Source organism: Hipposideros armiger, unplaced genomic scaffold (genome assembly GCF_001890085.2).
Source record: "Hipposideros armiger isolate ML-2016 unplaced genomic scaffold, ASM189008v1 scaffold_668, whole genome shotgun sequence".
Classification (NCBI taxonomy): Eukaryota; Metazoa; Chordata; class Mammalia; order Chiroptera; family Hipposideridae; genus Hipposideros; species Hipposideros armiger.
Window position 1 is genome coordinate 226725 of NW_017732018.1, and position 14778 is coordinate 241502.

Here is a 14778-nt window from a genome sequence, read left to right on the forward strand (position 1 = left end):
ATTTACTTGATTTCACATAATGAGAAAATTTGAAGTTCACAACTACCACTAAACCAAAGAACCAGGTAGTATTTTGGGTCAGGAACTGTAAGTCATGTTCCTTAAAGATTTTACTCTTTTTGAAATCAGTGATGCAAATAGAAATCCAAAGATTTGAAGGTCAAGATTTCATCACCCGACTTCAAATCCAGACTCTTATCTGGAAGCATGTACACTTATATTTTAGAATCTGTAAGACTACCTGGTTTAGAATTGTACATTCATTCAGATTGTACTTGGTGTAAACACTTTGGGCAGGAGAAACCAGACTAAATGAGAGGCCATGATAGCTAGTGTTTTCGGTCAAAAAAGGGGCAGAGGGCAGGTATTGAGTAATTTTGACAACTCTAGTTTGGTATAAGGAAAAGTTAAGGTTATAGGGATTTAATAAAATCATAATTTCAACATCTGTTGAAATATAATATAATGTATTCTTTCAATGGAACTCCTTGGATATTAAAAATTCTGGTTATACTTTAAGGTGATAGAAAAGTCCAAGTCTCTTAAGAAAGCTCTATATGTCTGTTTATATACTATATATAAACATGTCTCTCTGTGTAAATGCATATATATATATATATGTATATAAGCAGCATATACTATAGAATTCTTTACATGGTTTATTTCTTTTCTATTTTAGCTTTTTGTATTTTTTTTTTTGTAGCTCTGTACATAAGAAAAATATTCATGGTATGCCTGCAACTAATGGCTTTGGGTCGATACCAAACTCTCAGTCAATTATAAGGTTATTTATGGTTTTGAAACTTCCTTAAAAAGTACTTTGGAACATTTCCATAAAAAAGATACCAGCCCTTGAAAAACGCCAATTAAATTTATGCTGAGCTCAGATTAAATGGCAAAACTCTAGGTATGAAAATATCCACATGTAATAACCAGATATTCGTATACAAAATGGTCACGTGATGAGTCGTGTGTAAAATTGGCAGTTACATCTTGGAAATGTTCAGAAGACATGGTGGAGCCATGCAAATGATGAAGGCCACACAGCAGCATAACACATGACATGAACGGTGAGAATATAACAACATCCCACATGGCAATTTTAGGTGAGTTCTGCCCACTACATTTTTTTGTTAGTTCACTATTATATATTCAGTGAGCGAATTCATTGATGACAGGTGAGATACAAAATAAATTAAAAAATATAAAATTATTTAGTTACATTCATCCTGAGCTTGCACGACTACCCTTGAATGCCCACTGTATATAACAGACCACTTGACATTTGTTTGTAACATCAGTTCTTCTTTCATTTTGCTTGCAATACAAAAAAAAAAAGGCATTTCTTTTCCCTTATTTTCTTCAGAAAAGATAAACAGTTGTGGCACCAGAAGTGAATATATAAGAGACAGGTGAACTATGACTGTTACCTTGTTTTTTTCTTTAAAATGATCAATTACAGAGGTGTTGGCATGAGAAGGATGTGGGACGTTAGGTAGAACTGCTTGCTGCCGGCTTATACTGAATAAAAAGGATGCTCTTCATCAGTCACCAGTAATGGAGCCAATGTGAAAAGAAAACAGAATTGAAGTTTAGAATATCTCATTTGTATGCTGGCTACTTTATTTTATTTTTATTTTGCAATTTAGCCCTACATCCTAAACCTCTTGATAATGGTCAGAAATGGAAAGATGCCTCCCGGCATGGAGAATGCGTGAAGCCCCTTCGTTCGCAGGGCTCATGGCTTTCTGAAGTGACTAGTGATACACATTCATCTCAACCCTTCTCCCTCTCTTTCCCCTTCCTCCCCATTGAGTGTGAGTATGACTGACACCCCTTGTGTTTGGCACTGGGCCCGATCAAATGCTTTCTAGATCTGTGGCCCAGAAGTCATCTTTGAGTTAACACCTCCCGAGGCATTGCTTGTTTTGCTCAGCTCAGAAATAAAGCAGGTATGTTTCAAGGAAGGGGACTAGGTGGAGTTCGGGGAGACTTTTAGGGCTGGATTCTTGAGCTTCCTGCAATGCTTATTAAGGTTTAGTTGTGCTTGCTTTCAAAGCTGTGGAAAGCGGATGTTCTGGACAGTCTCCTCATGGACAAGCTGTCCCCTCGGCCCTCTGGCTTGGAGGACTTACTCCTCTGGAAGGGATTTCGCAGGCTGGCTGTGGTCCGCTGCCTGTCGAGTTTGTCACTGATGGAGAAGCTTTTCCTGGTGTGTGCATATGGCGCACTTGGCTCCTCTGCAGAGTAGCTGTTGGCGCGCTCTATCTTGGGAACCGTGATGTTGTTGGACAGGGTTTTGTCTGCGTTCTCGCCCTCCTGGGAGGGTATTGCGATGGTGGCTCTCCGGCCTTTGGCCTCATTCTCCTCAGTGTCAGAGCTGGGGTGACTCAGTTCTGCTTCTCGCTCGGGATGGCAGCAAGATGAATCTTCCACTTTGCCTCCAAGGCCTCCAGGGAAGGTGGCTCTGTCAGCAATCACTTGAGGGGCATTGACACACCTTGTGTCAATACAGTCTGTAATACTTGTGTACTCTGCTGTTTTTACGGGTACCCCAAAGTTGGCGTAATAGCTCCTCGAAGGAGAAAACATAAAGCTATGAGATTTCACGATGGGGGCCTCTTCTAGGAGAAAGGGCGTGGTGGGTAGGTAGCGGCTACTTTTGGAACGCTCGATGGTGTGGTACATTGGAGGGTCAGTGTCCCAGGGGTTTTGGCACTCTGGGAGGTGGGTATAGTCTGAAGAAAAAGATCTAGTGTCCATGGAGGTGATGTCCTCGAAATCAATGCTCCGGCTTGGAGGCCTGTCTATGGGTGCGAGAGTTGCATAGGCACTACTTGAAGGAGCTGTGGAAGGTACCGGAGCTGTAAAGCTTGGCTCGCCTAGCCCAAGGATGTTCATGGAATTGTCCAGAGGGTCTATATCACAGTGGAGCTCATCCATGGCAGAGACATAGATGTCTATACATGATGATGGTCTTCTGGAATCAGGAACAATGGCCAAGGTGTTTGCAGGGGCTGCAGGAGCTTTGGGTTCCTTTGCTATAGAGTGGGAACTAGTAGCCCGGTGTAGGCTCAGGGACCTTTCTTTAAAAAGACTTTCCAACTTTTCTATACCACCTTTGTCTTTCACATTGACTGAATAGAAAGAATGACTTCGCATACGGGGCATTAGGGTTGGAGAAGTTGGGGACATGGTCTCCTCACCTGCAGGGTCTATACTCTCTTGGAGCTTGAAGGTGTTCCCCTCTTGGCTGTTGAAGCTGCTCTGGCGGACAATGTAGGCTGCATCTGTGCAGTCCGAGGAAGTCCGTGAGCGGATTTTGTTGGACTCGGCCCGCTCCAGACCTGTCAGACGCTCCAGGGCAGTGGCCATGCGCCCGATGAGGTCCTCAAGCTGTGCCAGCCGGATGTCCACAGTCTGGAGTGATGCCTTCATGCAGTGCTCTCTCTCATTGACTTCCTCTAGCCTCATGGACATGTTCTCTACCCTGGGAGAGGAAGAGAGAATGAGAGTCACCTGGGGCTGGGTTCCCATGCTAGGGGTTTACAGACAGAGCATGGACACAGGGGTCAAAGCTGTGCCTGGTCCTTGGTCATCAATGTCCTACCAGAGGGAAACTGAGAGGTTACAGGTATTGAGGAGGGGGTCGGGAGGTGAGAATGGCAGTGATGCTGTCACCGAGCATCATAGAATCCAAATCTTTTCGAGCTGGAAGAAGCTTTAGAGATTACCCAAGCCAGTGATTTTTAATGACATATCCCCTTTTCCCTCAATGAAATCTAATGCACAATCCCGGTAAATAAACACCAAAGTTCACCAGTTTTTATTGACGTGGAGTGGGGCCAATGTCCTATCCTTTTACCACTCCCATGGCTTAGCTGTGGCTTGAGACAGGGTTTAATGACCTAAATAAGTATTAGGGTGTTGGCTTATCAGAATCACCGACAAAATGAAAATGTTGCATTTTGATGACTTTACCCAGAATTTTGCAATAAAATTCTAGAATGTAGTATTCTTATTGCAATGTACATGTAAAACTTGTATTTTGTGGACTGGGGTTATTTTTATTTTACATTTATATAATAATCTTTCTTTTTGTTGTGTTTTCCAATAATCTTTTTAGAATTTAATGTCTCCAAAGGAATTAATACGGCTCTGGTACTGAGGTACTTGGCATTGATCTAATCTAATCCAATCCTTTCATTAATAAAAGAAATACAAACATCAAGAAATTTAACCAAGATTATAGAAAGTAATTTGTGGTAAACTTTGAAGCGTCTATCAACAGGTACCTAAATTATTCTACTCCTTTTTTTCTGTCTCTCTGGGTAGCTCATCACAGATGCCTTATATTAGTTTTATCTAGATGTCTTGACCCTCCCTATTGTAAATTCTTTCTGTTTTTTTAATTGAAGTTTATTGGGGTGACAATGGTTAGTAAAGTTACACAGATTTCAAGTGTACAGTTCTGTAAATTCTTAAGGACATGATCTGTCTCATATTCCTGTTTCCATTTCCATATTGCCAGCCCAATGCCTGCCATGGGTCAATAAGGATTCACGGAGTCGGTCACTGTTATTAACTTGATTTCAATTGTCTAATAAACTACCTGGTCATTTATCTCCAAAGACAGAAGCCACATAGTTAAAATAAAATTGTGCCATGTTGCCCACTTGCTTAAATTAACTTGGAAAGGACAAATCAAAGCCAAGTCATGGTCTGAGTTCAAACGTTCACTTTCAAATTCCCGACGGCAAGTCTTTCAGAGGATCTAAATGAGATCCGTTCTAAACTTTTCTAGAGAGTATAAAAATACTTTTACAATACTCCCAATATGCACAGTAAATCATTTGATTGTTGACTCTTAAAAGGAACATGACTGATTGTACAGAATACACTTTGCAAAAAACGGTGGGAATTACAGCTGGGTTCCCCAGCTGTTGTGCTGCTGCTGCTGGTGTATTAATAACAGTAACACCACTGTTAGGGAGAAATATGCATTTCTGTGCCAGAAGGAGGTTTAAGAGGCAGTGGTTTCCCTCTCTGAGAGACATGCTCTCCTGCTGGCCAGGGTGGTGTGTGTGTGTGTGTGTGTGATTCCTTTGCCTTGGGGCACATTTATCTCTCTCTCTTTTTCTCTGCAACACCCCCTGCTCCCTCAAAAAACCAAAAAACAAATAACTCACTCTACAGACTGCTCTTCTAACCTCTGGCTTACTTTCACCCAGTTTAAGGTTTTGGAGACATTTTTTCTTTGCTCTTTCCTGAGCCCATACCACCTCAGCATTGCCCAGGGTCCAGGCTCTCTCAGTCACTATGCCCAGGGATATTCCCAAAAAAACTGTAAACTGAGCAATTCTGCATCTGGCAAATCCAATGCTATTCACCCAGCTAACAGCTAATTCAGAAGGAAAATACAACTTTTCCCTGTTTCACTTTGTTTTGTGGTATAAACATAGCCTGAGGAACAAATTACTTAAAATTATAAGTTTGTATGTCTTATAGACTTATAATTCACTTTTTCATCATCTACTGATGGAGCTTGATTTTGCAAGTACTGCAATTTTAGTTTTTGCAATGCAATAAGCTTTGGGTAAGTGGATCAAATACTTCTTCATTAAAGTCAGGAAAAGGATAGATTTTGCATTTCTGTAGAATGAGACTTTTTGGATACTCTAGGTACCGAGCCCCTTTAGCTTTTTAGAGTTGGCAGAACAACCAAAGGCAGGATAGTTTTCTTCCTCCTTCTCCTTACCTTTCCTGGAGCCTGGTGTATACAAGGTTGGTATGGAAAGAGAAAAAGATGTTCTTTTGGCATAATTGCAGGTGATCATTAGTCTGAGCATTGTGAAATATCTCCCGTGTTGTGGGGACCCCCTCCCCACATTCCACCTCCACACAGCCCTAGGATCCAACACTGAAGAGAAAGCTAACAGGTGAGCGGCAGAGCTAAGGCACCAACCAGAGCCAGTGGAAGAGTCAGGACCTGGTGGTGGGTAGTAAATGGGACACAGAGACTAAGGAGCCCAAGGAGATGGGAGAAGAGCAGAGAGGTTCAAGGGGGAAGAGGCTCCTCTGGCAAAACAGGAGGTTCCCAGCAGGAGCCCCAAGAGCATGGCCTCAGGGAATAGAAGGAACTAGGAAGCCTGCTACAATAGGGCCAAGCAACTATTCTTTACAAGGAACTAAATCTTAACTTTCCTGTGGGCTCTGAGGCGCTTTGGAATATAAGACTTGATTAAAAAAAAAAAAAGACTATTTCATCCATTTTCTTCCAGAATTCTGGATGTGTTTAACCACCTAATTGTATACTCATTTGGGTCATGGATGTAACTGATAGGGGGTTCATGTCGAAGTTATAAAAGAATAAACGTGCCTAGAGTCAAATTTGTATGTGTTTGTTCATAACTAAAGTATGTTTCTTAATTAAAAAATCAAATCTTGGAAAGTTAAGTGTCAATGGGCATGTATCTCAAATACAGTTAGGTCTGAGGAACAAACCAAGAGTTTTGGGTCATAACTGTAGTCACTTGGGAGCTGGCTCTGGTCAAGCCACTCAGGAGATAAAATGGAGATAAGAATGATAAGAATTTATGGACCAATAGGAAGCCACATGGGGACAGATACTGGAAGTGACAAAGTACGACAAAAAGAGGGACTGTGGGATAGAAGATGTCATACAGGAGGAGCTCCTTATTTTTCTTTCCCTCTTTCACATCTCCGGACCTTGCGTGGCTCATTTCAGAATAACTCAGGAGGCAATCACAGTGGGGACACAACAGGGTCCTTGAAAGATGTGAGGTGGCTCCTGCTCCTGGGAGCCTAAGAAAGTGACAGCCAGGAGCCCATCAGAGGGGACTCAACAGGTTAGCAAAAAAAAAATCTAGCTATGAAGACAGCGAGCCTCCATAGCCAGTAAGATGAGGAAAAGGGGGCATAGCAAATTTCAGCTGCAATATGCAATTCCTTAACATAAGGATTGTTACTTTCTAGAAATTCATTGTCCTTGCTGATAACCTCAAAATGTGGTTAAATGAAATAGAGTTAAAGGAAAAAGAGGATTGGCAGGCCACACCTGTTCTAAATTTCACATATTCCCTGGAGTGCTAGTAGTAGGGTCAGCGTGGGAAGAAAGGTAAACACAATCCTGTATCACATGAGCTCAATGACGGGGGTTTTTGGGGGGCTTTTGGGGTGGGGGAAAGAAAGGGTTTTCAAATCAAAGCCAATGATGCAGAACAGCTAAAGCTAATTCTTGCTTATCCACAGACTGATACCTAATTTGAGAATTATTTAAATCTTTTAGGATCACCAGCCTTTCCCATTGGACCAATTATCCTTTACTCTGGGGGGGGAAAAAAAAGGAGAAAAGTTTAAATTCAACTCAATAAATGGAGATACCAAAGAACAGCACTGGAGAAAGATATGGCAGGAGGTGGATGAAGCTCATCTTTTTTTGGCTTATACAGTTTTTTGATTATTTATGAATTTCATATATCCTAAATTAATCTTGTCTTTCTTTGTTATGAAAAATTGTAAGTTGAATATACTATTAATAGTCATGTGTCTCTCACTATTTTGGATCTAGGTGAAGTGAAAAAAGGGTACAAAGCTCATTGGCTTGGGAAAGATGTTAGATTAAAAGATGACACTAGGAATACCGTATATCCCACTTTGCTTAAATTGTTACTGCCAAGAAGAAAATTCAAACTGCAACTTCTCCTGACAAGTGGAGCCTGACAAGTGGGGTGATGGTGAAGATGATCTGGAAACTTGAAGTTAGGGGTCTGAGAATTAAATGCCTGTGGGCGGGGAAGATTAAGTAAGTAGGTGAAGAGGGCAAGGCCTGAGAGAATAGAGGTAGGGATCCTGTGGCATGCCCAGTCCAAAGACATTTGGAATGAATTTTAATAACCACTGTAAGTCCAACACAGCAGCCCTCTGGGCACATGCGGCCCGCAAGCCACCAGTTTGTGAATTCCGCTTTAAATAAGTGGAAGGGCCCAGAAAAGAACTTCCAGCCGCAATCATCAGAAAATGTAGGTAACCCTTAAGAACCAAAGGGAAATATAAAGAAATGCCAGGAGGCTGCAGATAGGAAAATATTTTCCTGATATTCAACATTCCTGGATCCTAGGAATTAGGGGAGTTTGACATAAATTCTAGGCAGCATTAAAGAATGGCTTAGTCATAGGTCACTAAGCAGATGGTATCTTCTGACTGCTTCCAAAAGACAGGGCTCGTTAACAGGAGACTACATGGGCTCAATATTAATCTTACCTCTTTTTGATAATGTAGACTAACAGAGTTATGTAGATACAAAATATTTGTGATAAAGTACATTGTGATTCTAGCAGGGAGATTGACACACTGGGCTGACTGGAGAAATGTGGACACCTGGCTGGCTGATGAACCAAACAAGAGATGGTAGAACAATGGGCTGATGTCATCATGAAAAGTATGTTTTGGGGTCCTGTAATGTCTCGGTTCTATCTTGGTTCACCTAATCTGTGCTAATGGACATTTTGCTGAATTTTGTTGACGGCATAGTAGGTATGCTTATCAAGCAAACAATTATAAAAAATTAATAGGATCAAAATTCATATAGCGGTTAAAATCAGAATTCAAAGAGTCTTTGAGGTGCTAGAATAATGACTCAAAAGAGAAAAAATTAAAGAAAAATTTCACAGCAATGAATGTTAACCCTGATGTTAGGTTAAAAACAAACATTTCCTAAGAACAAGGTTTGAGGATATTTGAATCAGCTCATGTGAAAAAGCCCTGGTTTTAATTGATTGTAGGCTCATCTGAACCAAAGACATGACCTGGCTGCTATGATTATAATGTAATCTATTAGCAAATAAAATAAATAGATCAAATAATAATAATAACCATTTATTGAAAGCATAATATTGCACATGTTATCTCAATGACTTTTAACACTCTACAGTTAGGTGTTAATACTCCATTGTACAGATGGGGACATAGGTTCAGAGGAGCTGAGTAACTTGCTAAAGGTCACACACCTAGTTACTAGAGAATTAGTATTAAAATCTTTCTATTGTACTGTGTTCTTTCCCTTATAACATGGAAAGAACTACTTGTCCTATTGTACTCTATGAGTATTAGCTCAGCACATAGTAGGTACACAAAAATAGTAAAGGAATGAATGAAGGCATGAAGGCTCTAACTACAATACAGAATTAAGTTCTTTTTAGGTACCACATTTAAAAGGTGATGTTGACAATTTAAAGTGCATAGTGAGAAAATGACCAGAGTAATAGGAGATCTGCTGCATACATGAAAGCAGTTCAAGGATCTTGGGATATTTAGTTTGGAAAAAGCAAAGCAAAGTGGGGAGATGATAGTGATGTTCACATACGTAAAACATTTTTCTCTGAGAGAAAAGAATTTAGTTTTTTCTGTATTCATTCAGAAGACCGATATCTAAGGCAATTTCTCCTTTTTCTAGTAATTGTTCAAATAGAAGCTGGGTGTAACTAGACTATGCATTCATTCAAAGTAGAGTCCTTCCATCTCTATCCTCTAACCCTGGCTCTGTTCATGCCAGTTGCTCGGTACATATGTGTTAAATCACCATTGGCCAGGTGTGTGAGAGAAACAGCTGCCTTGGGTACAAGTAATCTGCTCTCAATAATATTCAGAACCCAGAACCTTTCCCAAGTCTAATGTGTCAAATTTTCTGTGCTCCACAGTGAATAATTCAGCGCTGTCCTCTCCTAACTCTGGACTTGTCCACTGGCTTCCATCAGTGGTTCTCAAAATGTGGTCCTTGGACCAGCAGCGTCAGCATCAGCATCACTTGGAAACTTGTTAGAAATGCAAATTCTCAGGCCCCACCCCAGATGTAGTGAATCAGAAACTGGTGGGGGTCGGGGGTTGGGGTGAGGACACTCAGAAACCTGTGCTGTCACAAGATCTCCAGATGATTTTGAGGCCCTCAAAGTTTGAGAACCACTGGATTAGATGTTTCTGGCTATTCCTGCCTTGGGTGTACATTGGAACTCAATGAGATTGTGTTTTTTGAGGATAGGGTTCTGCCTTGTGGGTCTTTCGTGCCTGCCACATTGTCTGGCATACAGTGAAAGCCCATTATGCACATACCAAAACAGAATCAAGCTTGTAAAAGGATAATGAGCATGGAATTTGATGGGACAGACTTTAAGGATTGGTTGTCTTCAGCCAAAAGTCTAAAAATCCTCAGAAAAGAAGCCAGTTGCCAATGTAGCTAAATAGGTTAAAATTTTGGTTATTTTAATATAATCATCATTAGCTAAATATTGACCCAAGTAAAGTGGAGGGTATTGGTTACTGAATTAGCTCATTATATTCTGAAATTGTATTGCATTAGGATCATCAGGATCATTGCTATATAAAAATGAAAAGACAAAGATTTTTCAGAATCAAGCCCCTCCGAGGTGTTAATGATCTCCTAAATACTGTATTGAGTTCTTTATATACCATTTGGGTGCAAAAATATAATATAATGATGATGCATTTAAATCGATAATTATGGAAGTATTTTTGTATTTCTGAAAAGACTTGTGCAAATACAACCCGTATAAATAAATTGTATTTTAAAGGTACTGGCAGGGGGAGGAACATGGGGCTCGAACATGGGGCTCACTATGTGAAGAAACTCCTCCGCCAAGTCTTTTAGTAGAGCAGAGACCTGGCTCTTAATTTTTCTGATTTAGAATTTCTGTACTGGGGCTATCTAACATGCAGGGAGAATTAGGTAGTATTCAATACTATATAGAATGTACACAGTTAACTTATGTAAATTAAACATATGTACCTATCCATATGTGTGTATATTCATGTCTGTCATCTGTCTACTTATCTATCATCTATCATCTATCTACCTATCTATCTATCTATCTATCATCTATCTATCATCTATCCACCCACCTATCTAATGTAAATAGGACAGGTGATTTCACCTGCCACTCCACTCAGAAAGGCCATGTCCTAGAGTATGTGTGAAATGAGTAATATAGATCTACCCTCCCCTTAGCTGCTCTCTGTTCCCTCATGTACTTCACGGTATTTCTGCTGTGCTGAGTGCAGTTCTAGTGTTTAAAGATGTTATTTTGGGGGTACATTTACAAACATAAAATAAACCAACACCACAACCACCGCCAACCAAAACAAAACTCCAAACACAGACAGAAGCAACAGAAGCAGAGTGAGGCCTGGCCCTCATTCTGGCACCTGGGATTGGTCATGAGATCACCCTGGTCCTCCTGGCCCCCATCACTCCGGAAAGTCGCTAATCCCTAGGACATGGGGAGGGTGGCCTATGCTCTGTCCTGGATTTCTGGGAATTGTTCACCTTGGTCACCCTCCTGGAGTGTGGGGCTCTGTATCCGCCCAGAGAGGAACAGGGCCCTGGGGAAGAGTCTCCTGAAAGCATTTGCAGGTGTGGGCGAGAAGCTCAGGTGGAGATGCTATATAGTTTCTTTCTGTTTCCATCCAATAGGAATTGGTGACATGGTCACAATACGCTCACATGCCTTGGGTCTGCACCTCTCATTCTAGTGCTTCAGAGAGGCAAAAGCTTCTTTGTGCCTCAACACTTCCTCCCCCTGCCTTTCTTTCCTCCCAGGTCTATGGCTTTCTGAATTCAAAAACCATTTCAAAGGCCCCTGGACATATGCTTTGGAAAGACATCTGAGCAACGGGCAATGTGTCTACATGGCATAATTTTCTGGGAACCACATGGCTATATGTCCATAAATAAATAGCTTTTGTAAGGCTTCAGAATTAGAAAGATCTTCAGATTTACAGCCCCTTCCTTTGTTTGCCAGAAAATTACTTCACATTATATCATCATAAAATGTTCTATTTTGCAGTGAAAGATTTGTATAAAATCTATGCATGATTTTACACTTTATTAATATTGGCTGAGTACCTATGGATACAATCACTCAATAGCATATGCCTATACACCTACCTATCTAGACTGCATTCTTTAAAGAAATAAAGGGCCAGGGACAGAAAAATTCCATTTGCATAATTTCTACAGAACCACTAGAGAACGTATGAAGTGGGTAAGCTGACAAAATGTCATTTCAAGAAAACTAGAGATGACTGACTCAAATTTTAGAAGTCTAAATCATGTTGATTAAATTCACCAATATATTATACCTTTTGCCTGTATTTATATTTTGCTTCTGCCATCTTTATATCACAAATGCCAAAAATTCAAAGTTACACCAGTTCTTTGTGACACTCTGGGTATTCTTTAAAACAGTGTTCCCAAATGCTGGGTTTTCAAAGTACCAGCCCTAAATGATGTTTTTATTAGTCTACAGTAAAATGAGGAAAACAAGAACATGTAAGCTCATTTGCATAAAGCTAGATTTATTAAATTAAAATGGTTCTCCTGTCTTTATTTTGAGATTTTTCTTACATCCCCACTAGTCTACAAAACTATTTGGTCAATGAGATCTAAAAATATGGAGCCACTGGTTATATATAAAAAGAGAAATATCTGCCTTTATTTCTTTGCTTTTATCTTATTTCATAAGAAGAAAAAAACAAAATAATTCTGGAAAAACAAAACAAAACACACCAAAACTCCTCAGCCATTATTCTGACTAACTCATAAGTCTGTTGCTGCGGTTTACCTAGAAGGTACTGAGCACCCATAGAAGCCAGGCACTAGGACCATCTATTGCTTTGGAGAAGATGCTCAGTGATCTATGCAAAACATAGAACTGCTGGAGAGCCTTGAGTTTCGTATTTGGGTTCAGAACTTTCCAATTTCTGGCCTGAGTCAGCAACTCCTACCATGCTTGGAACCCAACAATCTCTAGTGTCCATAAGGGTGGCTGCTAATGCCTGCTAGAGAAGTCCAGGATCTGTGAGTCTGGGGTTTTGAATCTGTAAACCCTTCAGACAAAGTTCTGCTCTCTCATAAGCTTGCTGGTTTATTGGACAACAAAAATAAACACAAGGGGTTTCTGTTTTTTGAGGCTGTGCAAACAAAAGCAACTGATAAAGCATGCCATGGCATAAAGCATCCCGGGAGACACGCGCCCAGGGAACACACCTCTCGGAAGTCACCCGTATCCTCTCGTCATTGGACGAGTTGAACCGATCATCCTTTTCTCTGAAATACTCCTCTATGCACTGCTCTTCAAAGTCATGCACTTTCTTGAGCTCGTCATCAGTTATGAACAGTTCTGTGGAAAAGAAATGAGATATAAGTCAGAGAAGTAAAAGCGCTGGAATCTGATTTGGGGCCTCATGGCATTCTAATCTAAACCAAGGTGAGAAAAAGGGGCCTAGATTCTCCTACTCAAATCTCAAACTAAATCCACATCCCGCCAGGCAACTTGTGTCATCTTTCTGTGAGTTAGATTCACTATGGGTCTCTGAAGTTTACTTGAACATCTCTGGTTTATTGCAGGAACTGTAAGGTAAAAAATGTAGCTAAATCAAGGAGAAGGGAAGCGACACAGAAGATGGACTTTTCCTTAAAGCTCAGTTTCTGGGATGAGGAGTATGGCAGAAGACATATGTCACTGGCCTTGCTAAAAGCCCTTTTGCAACCCATTCCCCTTTCTCTTTTCCCACTACTGAGGCTGGAAAGCCAAACACATATATTCCCAGTTGCCCTTGAAGGCAGCAGCAACGATGACACCCAGTTTGGCGCAATAAACAAAAGAAGTCTGCTGGAGGGGGTGTGTATTGGGAAGAGATTTTGCTCTCCTGATAAACTATAGAGATATGGCTGCGTCTTTCTCCATTTTTTTTTTAACCCTCCCCTTTTCTTCTTGCCTTGAGCATAAATGTGAGGACAGAAAGTGCAACAGCTACTCTGCTACCACAAGACAAGACAATAACAAGTAGCTGAACCTAAAAACAGCGAGCCACTGGTGAGCTCTGGGCTGTCAGCTGAGTCACCTTTGTGAAAAAAATAAAACCTTACTTATTTGTGTTATTGCGAATCTGGCTTTCTGTTAATAGCAGGTAAACTAATTCATAACCGATACAGCCATGGAAAAAGCCCAGTGTAAATTTGGACCTCCCCACCCCCACCCCAAGCTTTCTATTTGCCTAAATTTATGTTTCAGGTGGACATGGTGAACTTCGGAATTCCCAGCCCTCTCCAACTCTCCAATTTTAATGTCTAGAAAGAAGTCAGGCACTGCTGTGTCAGGAATGTTGTTAAAAGCTTCAGACATAGAGAAGCAGTTGATTAAGTGGGTTTGGTTTCAAACTTTAGAGCCACTGGTGAACACCTAGAAGTAATTCCTGGGCCATAATTCTAGAGGTTCCGGTTCAGTAGATTTAGTGTAAACGGTCTACTTGACACACTTTGAGAAACCATAGTAGTTTGCTTCTATAGGGCTGGATGCTCAATGGTCCTTAACTGTGGGTGGTGCCCAAGGGACATTTAGGAATCTGCGGGAGCTGTTGATATTTAATGTGTGGAGGCCCGAAGTGCTAAATCCCCTGATGCCGTGGGACAATCCTACCTAACCAAGAATTGTTCTGCCCCAATGTTAACAGAACCTCCTTTTAGAAACACTGGACTAGAAGGTGGATGGTGGAGGGTCTTCTATTTTTCTCTTTGAATAATGGAAAGGAGGGCTGATTTCTTCTGAAGTCACATAAGCACAACTCCTAAGGCTTGGGAAATGTTTAAGAGATTAAAAAAGAAAAAGAAAAAAAAGGTAGGTCCAGAAATGATAATGGAAAATCAAACTTAGTCACCTGCAACTCAACTCATGTAATGATGCT

At 40.8% G+C, this 14778-nt stretch overlaps 1 protein-coding gene across 1 annotated transcript in view; it reads right to left on the bottom strand.

Moving 5' to 3' along the window:
• Positions 1–616: 616 nt before the first annotated feature.
• TRPM3 (transient receptor potential cation channel subfamily M member 3) overlaps positions 617–14778 on the bottom strand; it is a 536483-nt gene continuing 522321 nt past the window's right edge. The window contains exons 24-25 of the mRNA XM_019626368.1: positions 13082–13214; positions 617–3490 (exon numbers count right to left, since the gene is read on the bottom strand). Coding sequence (XP_019481913.1) covers positions 2038–3490; positions 13082–13214 — 1586 coding nt within the window. The 3' untranslated portion in view covers positions 617–2037. The remainder of the gene's footprint in view (positions 3491–13081; positions 13215–14778) is intronic.